The sequence below is a fragment of the Protopterus annectens genome, chromosome 5.part0 (assembly GCF_019279795.1).
Source record: "Protopterus annectens isolate FY-2018-M chromosome 5.part0, PAN1.0, whole genome shotgun sequence".
Lineage (NCBI taxonomy): Eukaryota > Metazoa > Chordata > Ceratodontiformes > Protopteridae > Protopterus > Protopterus annectens.
The window spans coordinates 1405894029-1405909312 of NC_056735.1; the positions used below are offsets into that span (position 1 = coordinate 1405894029).

Here is a 15284-nt window from a genome sequence, read left to right on the forward strand (position 1 = left end):
TCCATTATTACCCACTATTCTGCCCCTGGAAGGGGGTTCACCACGTGTGTCCTGAAAGGCTACTTGGGCTTTCTGGAACCACATTTTTCCTCCCCTTTGACCTTTGGGATAAGATCGGGTAGGGGTGGAAAAATGCACTCAGACGGCACAGTCTTTCCCTCCTGTTCACACCTGGTCAAGGTTTCTTTCACTTTAGGCCCAAAAAGGGCTGATCCATTAAAGCGAGTGTACATGAAGGATGAATTGAAGGGCTTCGGGAAGGAACACAAGCGTATCCAGGAATGTCTTCTAAGAGCGATTCCTGTACCTGCTGCCCTACTCATTCCATCAGCTGCGTAGGATATGAGATGCATGGATGAGTTGACAATAGAATTTAGGGTAGAAAGCTGGGCAGCAAATTTAACGGAGGCTCCTTCAGCTACTGCACCCTGAAGAGCATCTCCCAACTCCTTAAGATCATCTCTTTTCAACCTAGTAAAATGAGTTAAAAAAATCAGTCCACAGGCAACCTTGTAACCAGCAAGCGAACCACACGAAATCTTTCCTTAACGCAATTTTATTTTCAAGTAATCAAGCGTTTTCGCTGTAAACCCTGTCACAGCTTCATCAGAGAAAACGGAACAGTTATAAAACGCTCATATTTATGCATTTAAAACAGGAAGTGATCTAACAAACATCATTTCCTAATTGCCTACTATAACGTTTAAATACAAAATGTACTAAATTTGCTTCAAATTAAAAAAACAATCATATTCACATTATTAACAATATTTAATCAACTAATTTATAAATAAGAAAATATTGACTGTGCATATATAATAAAAGTAAATTACAATATCTAAAACATTTTATATAAAAGAATTTTTTATTTTATTAAAAAATTTTCTATTATATACCTTATAAAAGATCAATCAAGCAAATGGCTATATCTTAAATAAATTAGTGGCTACTGAAATATTAGTACAACCTTTTTACCACTAAAGTGTCACAACTTTAGTGGTAAAAAGGTTGTACTAATATTTCAGTAGCCACTAATTTATTTAAGACATAGCCATTTGCTTGATTGATCTTTTATAAGGTATATAATAGAGAATTTTTTAATAAAATAAAAAATTCTTTTATATAAACTGTTTTAGATATTGTAATTTACTTTTATTATATATGCACAGTCAATATTTTCTTATTTATAAATTAGTTGATTAAATATTGTTAATAATGTGAATATGATTAATGTTTTTTTAATTTGAAGCAAATTTAGTACATTTTGTATTTAAACATTATAGTAGGCAATTAGGAAATGATGTTTGTTAGATCACTTCCTGTTTTAAATGCATAAATATGAGCGTTTTATAACTGTTCCGTTTTCTCTGATGAAGCTGTGACAGGGTTTACAGCAACGCTGATTACTGAAATAAAATTGCGTTAAGGAAAGATTTCGTGTGGTTCGCTTGCTGGTTACAAGGTTGCCTGTGGACTGATTTTTTACACTTGTTTTCAATTTCCGTGCACTAGTTTTTGTTCGTTTAAGTAAAATGAGTTAAGTAATTCAGTGAATGGAGAGCAAAAGTCGCTGAACTGAACATGTGTTTCCCATATCTATCCATAATCCTAGACTCTCTATTAGGAGGATGGATAGACGAGGAAGTCTCAGACATTTCCTTTTTGGTGGCCACTGCCACCACCATCACATCAACAGGAAGGCTAAGAACGTTTTGTCTAGTGGGGCTGATATAAATTTGTTAAGCCTCCTAGGGACAGGCTCCGTAGAATCTGGTGACTCCCACGCCCTTCAAGAAACCAACTGCATGAGCTCATCGAAGGTCAGAGACACCCAAGAGGTGGAGGGTTGAGACCCAAAAGCCTTTAGGAGAACTGACTCATCCTCAGTAGGGTTTCTGGACTGCCACTCATCCCTCTGCCCAAGTATCGCAGCAAAGGAGATATCCTCAGAGGGGGACCCTTCTGATTCATCCAAGTCAGTATCAGATGTTAAAGACTCCTGTGGGGAGTCCAAGTGCCTCCTCTTGCACAATCTCTTCCTAGAAGTCTCCTCAGTGGGGGCTTCTGGAGAGGTCTTGGAAGAGCAGGGGCCACCCTGTGGTTCTAACTGGGGCTTTGGGTCTCTACGCTTAGCCTGGATCATGGAAGCAGAAGCAGACACAGGCGCTTTAGGGAATGAGGAAGCAAGGCCTGCAGTCGAGGATGTCTTGGGAGACGAAGCTCTCCTCATGGCATTGAAGGCACCACTGCACCGATGGGAAGGAGTCAACAGATCTGAGAGAACCGTCAAACCCTCTCGCACCGAGGCGGTAGGCTCCGAGCCTGAGGTAGGAGCCGAGCTCATCCGAGTCGAAGCCCTGAGAGGGAGAGTCAGCACAGACAACTCGGTTAGACTATCCTCTCCGGATCAGAATGGAGAGTGTTGGCTCCTAGAATCCCCAGTCGGCGCAGAGGGTGTCAGAGTGGATGGTGCCAAGGACACTGGAACAGGCCTCGACCCCAATGGCTCCACGATCAACCGGTCTGATTCTTCTGGCTCCAAAGAGACGGTATGGCTTGGAGGAGGAGTAGACAAAACAGGAGTGGTGGTCTTCGCCTCCGAAGCCGCTTGGGTCGGAGCCAAGAACAATTCAGTAAGGCCTGGTGCCTGTAGAAGCTTCTGCATCAATCGATCCATATCCAAATCTGAAAGGCTGACAGATGACCTAGATGAATGAACAGATGGTGCCGAATGGAGTAATGGTGACTGAGGCACTTTGGATACTGGCTCAAAGGTTGTGGGCCGGCTCTGAAAAGAAAAGACAGTCGGCTCCGAAACCTGTGGAGCCGACGTCTCAGATTTTTTTGAATGCTTGGAGTCCTTAGATTCAACAGATGATTTGGGGGACTTAGAAGATTTACTTGCAACATCCTGGTCACTCAATGCCTTTTGAAAAGTGTGTTTTATCAAACCCCTGTCCATTAACTTCCTTTTTCTCTCTAAAAGAACCCTGGATGAAAAGGAATGGCAGATAGCACAAGATTCTTGCAAGTGGACAGCCCCCAAACAATATACACAGGTAACATGCCCATCAGTGACTGATTTTTTGATTACAGTCCGGACATTTTTTAAAACTGGACGTAGGATGTTTGTCCTTATCTGCCATGGTACTACTCTAAACAAATGCGGATCAAAAACTAGCGTGAAAATAATATTAACAGGCTCTAAACACACACACAGACGAGCCTAAGATAAAGATATCCAAAAAACTCTTAACTATAACTACTATAGAATAAGCTATCTAAACACACACACACTCTCAAAGTTAACTAGGCCAAAACAATGAGGCCAAATATTTAAAGAGTAAATATATATATAAACACACTGGAAGGGGAACTGCAAGGAAGCTATAAGAGCTAACTATCCAACTACCCATGTCAAAAAATTGCTAATGCTATATAATAAGCTACTAAATAGAAACTTTTTAAAGTTTACTGGTCCAAGCTTTCACTGGAACCTCCAATCAGATGCCGTGGCAAACTAGATCCGAGGTGATTCACAGTGCATCATGGGATAGGGGCTTGACCTCAAGCTACTCGATGACCTCGAGCTTTGCATGTGGCTGTACCAGAGCAGAGGGATCGGCTCTGAACCCATCAGTTAAGAATGAATGGCGAGATTGAAAAACTTCACATCAGATGTTTTTGAGGTATTTCTCACAAGTGGATCAATTCTTGGACAACTCCCTTGTTCAATTTCCACCCAAGGTGGTCTGCCCTGGTCCTGCTCAGTTTATCTGCCACTCCATTTGGCTATGACAAAATGAAGTAAGCTTGGAGGGTTAAAAATTTACACCACCACAGCCAGCCTGCACAGTGGATGAGGCCTGGTGTCCTCATTTGTTTATATACATCATTGTGGCGTTGTCTGTAAACACCTGCAGAGCTCATGAGAACTAAAGATGATACTGAAACTTTATTGCGTTGATAACAGCCAACATTCTCCTTGACATTTGTGCTTTGGTCAGTCTATTTTGTTCCAAATACCCTGATCTTTTATCCCACTGAAACTTCCCCAATCAAAACCTTAGGAGTCTATCACAGACTGAGCTGGAGTTAGATGAAAGAATGGGAAACCTGGAGAAATTTATCTCCATTACATCAGTTCTCTCTTTACAAAACCCAAAACTGGAATATGAAATTCCAGAAGGTGAGAATGCTGGGTCCACATAATTTTTTACGAACCACTAGATTTTTCTCATGTGCAACCTGCCAAGAGAAATCATGAGAATTTATTGATGTCATTTACCATCAAATCCTGAAATACTGTCTGGATGAAGCTTGAATACTAATTTGAGAAGTTCAGGAAGATTTCCACTTGCAAGTCCACCTTCTCCTGGGTTAAGAATGCTTTTTTGCAGTGAAGGGTCTATAAGGCATACTAGAAACACAATCCTATGAGAAAGAACCAATGAGGATTTTTAACTGTTGACATGAAAGCCCACACTGAGAAAGAGATTTGTAACCCATGTACGGAACTCCTGACACCTGGAAAAAAGACTCTAAACAGATAAGTAAGTAGTCTAAATGAGGAAATATAGGAATGCCCTGCTATCTGCAGTGAGTTGTCACTGGAGATAGACATTTTGTAAATACCTTTGGAGCTGCAGATAACTCAAAGGAGAATGCAGCGAACTGAAAATGTGGCCCAGACACAGAAAATCACAGGAAAACTCTATAAACACTTAGGCAATAGGGATGTGATAAGCATCTTTTAAATCTAGAGTTACCATGAAACCAAGAAAAGGAATAGAAGGTAAGACTTTGTAACGTCAAAATCTAGAACTCTGGCACGTTCACAAACAAGTTGCGAAAGGTTATGTCGAGTACTGGTCTCCAAGAAGGATTCTTCAATGGTGCCAGAAACATTCTGGAATAGAATCCTTCTCTCCTTTGGTTTTGAGGTACCGGTAAAAGGAATTGCTGGTATTTTTAAAGAGGGACAGTCTTAATATCAGTTAAAAATAGAAAAAATATATAATTTGTGTGTGTAAGTGCTTCCTAAAGTGAACTTTTCTGCCAGGAATAGAAGATTAGCACTTACCATCGATCGGGTGAAATCCCTAAGTAGCTATAGGCTATTACATCATTAAGAATGGTCCACAATGGTGTAAAGTAGCTATAGGCTATTACATCATTAAGAATGGTCCACATCCCCTCTTTTATGGTTAAAGCAGCAACAGAGTCCAACCTTAATTAAGAAATTCAGCTTCCAGTTTTTGTCTCAACTATTCCAACCAAGAGAATGCCTCAGTCACTGTATGAATGTACAGAAAGTTGAGAAAGATTAGACTGTGGGGTCAGACTGTGGGAAATTCTGATAAAGGGCCAATAGTGGAGCTCGTGACTTTTGATGGAAGTGGGTTCATGTGGTTGTGGGTATTACTGACATGGCTGAAATGCTTAGGTCAGTATCTTGTATGTTATTCTAAAGATTTTATGGTGGCAGTAGATGTGTGAGAAGATTATGCGTTGACTGCGATAGTGTGATAAAGAACTGTCTGGTGGGGGATGTTTTGTGAAAGGGAACTGTATGGGATGGGATGTTTGTGTCCGAGTTCAGATTTCAAATGTGGGAATGGTTTTGGGAATCATCAAGTAGTTGGGGATGACTAGCATGTAATTGTTGTTCATGTAGTGAGGAAGGTGTGGGTTGGCTAGTATCAATATGGGTGTTGGGCTCCTGTGGGTTTTGACTGCTGTGAGTTGGTTCAGAACTGGGATTATGAAAACAATGTGAATGTGTGCAGGAGACAATCTCATTAGCAAGTGAGCACTGTTGGAACTGGTGGCTTTGGAGACCGAAGTTATGGGGAACTTAAACCACAGAGTAAAATCAAAATTGCATCATATGCAACAATTACAATCCACGTTTCAAAGACATGTGTCTGGGGCATTTCTCCCCAGGCCTCCGCTAAAAATAAGCTTTGTACTAGTCAGACTTTCCTGGTAAACAAATGTTAAATAAACGTTTGTCTGTTTTCCTATCTTAACCCATACTTAGCTGTTTTTCTATTGGTTAAGTAACTACAGACATGACATTTGTCAGACATATCTCCTGTTGGTGTGGTCCATGACTATGTTTTTGGGCTGAGGTGTAAGTGTCTAAGGTGTCTTCAACTGCAGACAGGGTGATGACGGGTATGCTGGTACAGACGATAAAATGGACCTTCTCCTACCAGATCTGCATACTGTTTGTCTGTTTCTGTCTTTCAGCTTTTCCTGGTTAGGGGTCGCCACAGTGGAACTCCAGTCCGCTAATGATTGGCAGTAGAGTTTTACGTGCTGGCTTGCCGGGCCTAACGCAACAACCTTCAATGAAGGAACGCCCATTCACGCATGTCGCCACACAGAAGACGCTCTGAGAATCGAACGGGCAACGTCTAACTGTAAGGTGACAACGCTACCGCAGCACCACCACCGCTCGCTGCACACTGTACATATATATATATATATATATATATATATATAAAAGGCAGTTTGCCCTTAAAGCCATTGCCGATATTTCTCAGACATGCACAAATTCAACTATCTTTATATTTTATCAAAAGAATTCTAGAATGGAATTTGTTAAGACAGATGCATAACAAAGCAGACCAACTTTCATTTGGAATTTAATTTATACCACAAATAAGTTTTTTCGCATGATAAGTACAGTATAATACAACTGTAAATAAGTAACTGCTGGTGTTCACCTTGAATCATGAACTGGATGGCATACTGTGTTCATAAACTTCAGTGTAATAAAATGGCATCAAGGGAAGCATCTTCAAAATATAAAAACATGCAACATTTCTATAAGATACAACCAAAACAATATTTGAAGCCAGTATCCTATGAACAGCAATATATTCTGATTTCCTCCCTGAAGCTTCCAAAGCAGGTATCCTGTAAGTGAGAGCTATCTTCTGATTTTCTTTCCACAGCATCTTTTTGATAGCTATCATCTTCCTTCAAGCAGAAAATGGGAGCAACTTCGGTCCTTTGGTGGCAACTCACCATTACTGTTTTAACCAGTAACACATTGCACAGTTATTGCTCAAAATGTTCCACTGTCTACTGTAGCACAAAGTGCAATATTTATGTCCATAACCATTTCTTAATGATTATACAGTTTGTGCTTTCTTCCTGTGATTAGCGGTCGTGCATACTCCACAAAATCATCTATGAGAACGGGCCATGCACCTAGTATTAAAAAAATAAACAGAAGTTTCAAAATCCTTCTAAATAAATTCTCTTTCAATCATTTTTGTTTTACTCTGAATTCAGCTAAGCAGCGGTAATGAATCTTGCTGCATTCAGTTGTTGGCAAAAATATTTTCTACTGACTTATTATATATACCACTAGCACAGCTGGCCTGGTTTGCGGATGTACTCCATGCTAAGTATTATCATGTACTTTTTCCAGATTCTACTGCTTACCTTCCTCTGTTCAGATCACCAAACAGGGTGTAGAAATTCAAATATTAATGGTGTCAATGGGATTTCAATGTTGTTGATTTCTCATTAACATTGTATCTGGATATCAGCACTACCATGACATTCCAATAAACACAGATATAACTCTTGTAAGTTAGTAATACAAATGACAACTGTGATTCATAATAGTTTGCATTTTTTAGCATCATATTAATTTCAACAACTAAACCTGGATAATTTTCTTTTTTTTTTTTTGCAGAAGGAATACCTTGTAATTGTTGCCTTAAATTTTTATGTAACTAATCATCTTTGCCAATGCTAGATTTTGCCTAAATTTTTCTTAACACTTTGAATTCTATTTAAACAATTAAGTCAGTATATTAAACCATTTTTTTTTCCATTTGTCTTTTTAATATAATTGATCACGTTAATATTCTTAAGACAGTGTTAAGGTTTTCCTCCAGCCGTGGAAATTTACACAGTCTAACAATGATGTGATCATTTTTTGAGATATACTAACTCTAAGTAAATATTTTATATTATCCTTAGATGCTTGGGTACTGATATTTTTAACAGAATTATCTAATTCTTGTATATTTGCCCCAGAGGAATTAGATTTATAAATACTATCAAAATGCATTTTAAATAATATCTCCAATACAAGTTTCTATTTCATTATTACTGTTAGGGTTTTAAATACCTTTAAATATCTTGGATGTGGGAATGACTGCTCATTATGTTATTAAAAATACTATGGCTGTGGGCATGTTTATAAATTATTTTGTACCTCTTAGCTAATCTACGTAAACCTTGTGGGAGTTAAGAAATAACTTTTAAGTTTCATTTTCTACATTGTAATGGCTGTTTTACAGTCTTAAGTAAGCCATTTTTTTATGTACAGACTGCACAATATTAAGAAATAGAGATTCTCCTTTTTGTGTACTTTAAATGTAGCTGTTTTCAAATATTTTCAGTAACTAATTATCCTGATCTTTTTTTTTTTACATCATGAAGCAACTTTCCCATAAATTCAGCACTGTAGTTACTCTAACAGAATTATTTCATTGGGATTGGTTCTCAGTGAATCATAAGAAATATATAACTGGCTCAAAAATCACCATTTAAGCTCACTCATTTTTACTATACAATATGGAACATGCAAAGTAGTAGCTAATTTATTATTTATTTTTAAATTAAATAAAACAGCATTATGATCTGACACTGGACATGATATGACTTTAAAGGATACTATTTTAGAAGATAAAAACTACATAAAGTACACATTCCTGTCAATTCTGGTATGGTTTTCAACTAATGTCATTAGCATATGGGGATAAAGCCCTGACTGACTCAGGTGACCCAATTTCAGCTGGGGCTTTGGCATCTGCTGGAACTGGCTTGGTGGAAAAGGAATAATGAAGGAATAATGAGGCATATAACGGATTGCTTCTTCCAGATAGAAAACATGGTGATGTACTTAGGGGCATGCATTTAGACCATACACCCTAGTGGTGATACTGAAGCCATGTTAATATGCAGTGCTATGAAAGGTTAGCAGGCAAAAGAGGGTCACATTGCTACCCAGGTAGTCATTTCCTTGTGACAGCACTACATGGTTATTTAGGTGATATAAACCTATCACACTAGAGGCTGCTGGGCTTAAAGTGAAAAAAAAATCCCTTTGTGAGCCACATTATGATGACTACTCACCTGGCCTCATCCTGTTCAGGTGTATGCAACTGACAAAGTTTCAAGAAACCCACAAATAAGAACTGTGGGACCCTAGAAAGACGTGACCCTCACGGTGATGGACAAACTTGCTGCAACAGCAGCATCAGAATTTCTAAGGACGAATCATTGGGAAATTTAGTCATGGAGGGAGCCTGAAATCAGTGGTACACAGTGCAAAAAACTGACCAAAAATTCAGGTTAATCAAGAGTCCCTAAATTCATTTAAATCTTAATGTACAGATATACACTTACATTATACACCACTGCATGTAGTGCCTCCAGTACTGTGCTACATTTCCTTGCCATTCATGCTTGTTTTAATTCAATATGTTTAAACTTAAATCCTTCATACAGTCTTAATTTTCTCTGTGACATCATCGAAAAGTTCACTGAACTTTGCCCTTGGTGATGTCAGACACAGTACATGCAATTACATTCACAGACACCACAGCCCATGCCCACAGCTCTATCCATTAAAGTCTGTAAATGTACCACCATACAAACTCTCAAGAAATGTCAGCAAGGGATTCAGTAGAATTATGTGGGACAGTACTTAAAAATTACATAGCTATTTATTAATAAAATGCACACATAACCTTAGTCATATGGGATGGAAAATATATTACAGGACTGATATTGTGATACTTCGGTTACAAACTGCCACACTGTATAATAAAACTAAGACTCCATATTTTAAAGCTAAACCACATATCCAATTTCTGTGCTTTTGCCATTGCTAATATTCTACACATTCTTTGGTAGCACTAGACTCATTTGTTGAAGGTACAATTAGCATTTTTTTTTACTAAAATCAAATGACCATTCATTTTACCTAACAGTGTACTTACTATACTCTTTGTAATACTCCCACTAGACCTGGTATCTAGTGCAAATTGGCCAAAGTTGAAATCCTATTTTGATAGTTATATTTATGGGAAAAAAATCACATTACTTTTATTATAAAAAGAAATGCTTGTGGGTACAGGTTTTTTTTTTTTTACATGATATAGCAACTACGCCTGTTCCCTTTTTAAGATGAAGAAAATAGCACTTTGTAGCCACATCACTTTAATTTATTTATACCATCTTTCAAAAACAGTTTCCTAAAAGAACAGATCTATAAGAATTAGAAATTTTAAGTCTGCCTCTTAATTTTTTTGTAGATTAAGATGACTCATCTGGAGGCATATGTCCCAAATTTGGCCAATAAATCATTTTTAGCTTGCTCTTCATCAGAGTCATAAGAAGAGCGAGACTGATGGGGCTGTTGGCCTGGGCACGGGTTGCAAGAGTACAATATCTCCAAGATAACAAAATAAGTCTTCACTTGTATCAAAGTTGAATTAAAGACACTAACATTAAACAAAAAATAGGTACAAGTTTTAACAAATCAGTCTCAACAGAACAGCTGAATGGAGTGACCAATCTCTTTCAGTATCAAGAGACTTACCCCATCAATTCCAGTTTTCACAATCCAGTCCTCATCCTAAAATAACCGAACAGGCCTAATATTGGATCTTGTAAATCAGTACGGGTAAAAATGTCAAAAACACTGAAAATTAAACATGTCTGATACACAGACCAGCAAAGGTATTGCAATAGACAATAACCTTAAAAACTTGATAGTTCTCAGAGTTTAGAAAGGATGTGTTCCACCCTGATAAGTTGTAAGAAGATCACAATCGTGTGAGCCAGGACAGTGAAATGGCTGGTGTGAGACTGATGTCAGTGCCATAATGCAAGACTAAAGCTGTATGTACTGCTAGGAGTGTGTGCACCAAATTAAAGATCAATGAATGTAAGGATACCTATTACTGTTTTACTAAACAGCGAAATACTTCCTCTCCATTAGGAGAGGAGGTATAAGGACTATGTTTCAGTACTCAAAGTGACAACCATATAGTAAAATCCCAAACGGCTTTATAATAAACTTAAAAAAACAAAGACTATGACAAAATAAAAGTACTAACTAGAAACACAAATAACCACCACAAGATTTTATTCTCTTTTTTTTTTTCTTGTTTTTCAAAATACACTTCAGTCCTGAAAAATTTATCAAGTGTGTAAATTAAAGTTCTAGACTCACTGTAACTGTGCATCTGTTTTGTCTATTTTCATTCTTTCTTAACAGATGGGTATCAGATCCATCCTTGTATCTGGTTCAGCTGCATTTACTAGACTATTGGATCCAACTCTCAAGCTCCTCTCTTTACCCATAATGCCCCAGCAACACTACAATACCTTAAACTGAGTTTGCTGCCCCAAAACCAACAGAGATAGCTAACCTCAGGCAATGACAGAAAGAAGGCTGGTAGAAAGGACTGGGGCTCAAAAGTGTGAAAGGGGTTCCACAGTAATCATATGGTTACTCTAGGAAAAATAAAGGGGGAAGATGGTGGGAAGCTGAAGAAGAAGAATGAAAATGGACAACACAGATGCATATTTATGGCAAGTATACAACTAATATCTGATGTTGTCATTTTTATTCATTCTTCAACTGATGGGACAGAATCCCCAGCTACATGAACCTTGGGTGGCTCTCATGGAGCCTTGTTTCTGGAAGTCAAATTCAATTTGTAATATGTAATTAATGTATGCGCACTGGATCAAGTAGCTGCGGCACAAATGTCATCAATTGAATTCCTAGACCAGAAAGTGGATAAAGTCGCCATGGACCTGGTGGAAGGTACTTTAGGAGGTCTGGGTAAGGACAAACCTCACTGACTGCAGACAAACTATATGCAGTCTATCAACCATCTAGCTAAAGTAACTTTAGAAACTGGTCTACCCAATTCGCTGGGGGGGGGGTGAGAAACAATTGATTTTTTTTTTCTGAAATCTTTTGTTCTATGGAGCTAAAAGCAGAGCTGTCTGTGTGCATCCAACAGTTGAAGCAAGTATTAACCTTTATTAGCAAAACTGGGAAAGAAAACAGGCAAATTAATGACTTGGTCAATATTTGCCTCCAAAACTAAAATGGGCAAGAAGGATGGATTGGTCCATAGATATGTTATATTTGTGGAAAATCAAGTAAGGGGATTTGGAAGAAAACCTGGAGCCTAGATACTCGTCTCACAGATTTAATAACCACTAGAAAAGCAGTTTTAATATAAAACTTTGGGTCAAATCTAGCCAATAGCTCAAAAGGACTGAGTAAAACCAACAGTACAACCATTAAATCAAAGTGTGGGGTAGAGTCCTTCACTGGGGGCCTAATCAAAAAGGTACTTTTAAGAAAAGCCTTACACAGTTTTGATGAAGCTAAAGAGGAAACATTTTCCCCTGAATAAAAATTAGATATGGCTGCCAACTGCACTTTGATAGTAGAGAAACTAGCCCCTTCTTGAAAAACAGATGTTAAAAACTCCAAGACAGCAGGAAAAATGGCGTTGAAAGGGTCTAATTACCCCTAGAGAACCCAAACAGAGAATCTCTTTCCATTTGCTTTTGTAGATCTTCCTAGCAGAGGCCTTCTCGGATGACAGCAATATCTACTGGACCAGGGAAGAAAGCTTGGTCTGTCTAATCATCAGTAAAATTGGAGAAACCATATGGTCAAACTGAGGCCTGTAATGTCCAGGTGATCCACCCCCATGGGATGAGAGAGAGAAGGTCTGGACTGGGGTGCAGTACCCAGGGTGGACAGCGAAAGTGAGACCAAAAAAAAAAAAAAGGGAACCACTCTTGAGGCCAAAAAAGGGCAATGAGGATAACTGTGCTCATCAACTGAAGCGTCTTCTGTAAGAATTTGTGAATTAGAGGTATGGGGGGATATGCGTAAAGGTGACTGATGGGCCAAATGTGGACTACAGCATCTGTTGGTGACTACACTGGAGGGGGGGATTAGGGTAATGAATTTGCTGCACTTGCTGTTGTGGAGAGAAGCAAACAGATTGCAGCATGGGTTGACCCCATCATCAGAATATCCTCTCAACCACTAACTGATTGAGAGACCACTCATGAGGCATCAGAATGGACCTGCTGAGTTTGTCCTCTAGCACACTTGATTTCCCCGGGATGTGCGGTGCCATAAGAAAGAGGTTGGAGGAGATTGGCCACTGCCTCACTCTCAATGCCTCTCAACAAAGAGAATAAAATTGGGTTTCCTCTGTTTCCTGACGTACCAAACCACAGACATGTTGTTGGTTTGAATCACAATTGTCCCAGGAGGAAGGGCTTCCTGGAAGGCCTGCAAAGCTAGAAGGACCACTCTCATCTCCAGGATACTGATGTGTGAACTGGTCTCTTCTGGGGACCACCTGCCTTGGACTGTCCTCCCCAAGAAATGTCCCCCCACCCCAACTGGAAGGCATCTGTGATTACTGTGACCACTGGGGGTGGAAAGCCAGGGTGGTCATGGGAAACTTCAAATAAATCCACCAATGCAGGTGGTTTTTGCATACTTGTGCAAGTTTGACTGGTGAAGACAAGGGATGGTGAAGAATTCGACCACTGAACAGCTACAGTCCACTGAAGAATGTGCACATAAATGCGAGCTATAGAAACCAAGGTTATGGCCACTGTCATCAACCCTAACATCTGAAATATCAAACTGTATGGAGAAGGGTGTGAGATTACTTATTTTCTTGATACATATTTGGTGGAAGAATGCTATCTGACCGACTGTGTACAAATCAGCACCTATGAATTCCAGGCTCTGAAAAGGATGAAATATGATTTGCAAACATTGACTGTGATGCCTAGGGATTGACATAATTGGAGTAAGTATTCCCTGAATTTTTTGAGGAGATGGCTGGTTGGGACAGTGAGACGCCAGTTGTCATGGGTATGAAAACACTCTAAATCCTAGCAATGAGCTACTACCTCTGCCACACATTTGATAAACACCATAGGGGCAGTGGTGTGACTAAATGGCAGGGCTCTGAACTGATAGTGACTGGCTCTCAGCCAAAAGCACAGATATTTTCACTATCATCTATTCACCTTGATATGATAAGTATGCACCCTGAAGATTGACTGAGCACATCCAATCTTCCTTTCGCAGAAATGGCAGAATTGACTAAACCATGACCATTCGAAACACGAGTTCATTACAAACTGATTCAATTTACTGTGGTCCAGAATTGGTCTCAGGTCGCCTGTTTTCTTTGGCACTAAAAGGAATCTTGAGTAAATTCTGAATCTTTTCTGGTCTGGTAGGACATCCTGGATGACTCTCGTCTAGCAGCTTTCAAATTTCTAGAGCTGCTGCCTAACTCAGACTGGGTGGAACATCAAACTGCCTTTTCGTTTTGTTTGGGGGAATTTGTGAAAATAGTATAACATTTCCAGTCGAATCAAAGGAGAAATTACTGCGTGGGAAAACAGAAGGGAGGCTCACTGATCTGATGGAGCCAGAGCCAGGATAACCCCGATTTGAATCTGAGCAACTTTCTCATTATCCTGTCCATGTCAGATTCGGACAGGCTCCTGGAAGACCTGATGGAGGTAGTAGTAGACTGGGTCTAAAACTGTCTCCTAGGGGTCTCTTGGAGGAAGGGAGAATAGAGCCAAGGAGTGATAGGCTCCAGACAGAACTTGGGTGATTGTGTCCTTTGAGACTTTGGCTTGATAAGTGTCAGATTTGACTTATTCAGTAATTTGACTGGAGGTTCCAAAATCAGAGGTGATTTAGGACAGTGAGGGGGAGACCACTTCCTGGATTTTTTTTTTTTGCCTTTGAACAGGACTTAGATTTTTTTCCAGGGGTTAAAGCTCCAGAAGAAGGAACTGAGGGAGTGGAAGATGAAGGTAGCAGGCCCTTTAGGACCTGTTTGTTACACCAGTTGCTGAGGGCCCCAGTGCTGAACCCAGCACAAATTGTGACTGCAATGTCTAAAGGAGCAGCGCCCAGACAATAAACACACTCCCTTTGTGCATCAGAATTGGGGATTTTATGCCCACAGGAAGTGCATTTCATAAACCCAGTGGGTTTGTCAGCCACAGTAGCCAAAATAAAGGAAGACAGGTTGACAGTAGTTAAAAAAGAACACTAGCTTAAACTATCTTAAGACTAAAAAGAGCTAGAGAAAGCTACCAACAATGGTAGAAAAAGGATTACCCTCTGAAAAGTAGGAAAAAAACAGATAACAGAA

At 39.3% G+C, this 15284-nt stretch overlaps 1 protein-coding gene across 1 annotated transcript in view; it reads right to left on the reverse strand.

Moving 5' to 3' along the window:
• Window positions 1-6636: 6636 nt before the first annotated feature.
• The window catches only part of DCUN1D2 (defective in cullin neddylation 1 domain containing 2), a 596128-nt gene continuing 587480 nt past the window's right edge, over window positions 6637-15284 (reverse strand). Inside the window, 1 exon segment of the mRNA XM_044071217.1 lies at window positions 6637-7224. Coding sequence (XP_043927152.1) covers window positions 7139-7224 — 86 coding nt within the window. The 3' untranslated portion in view covers window positions 6637-7138.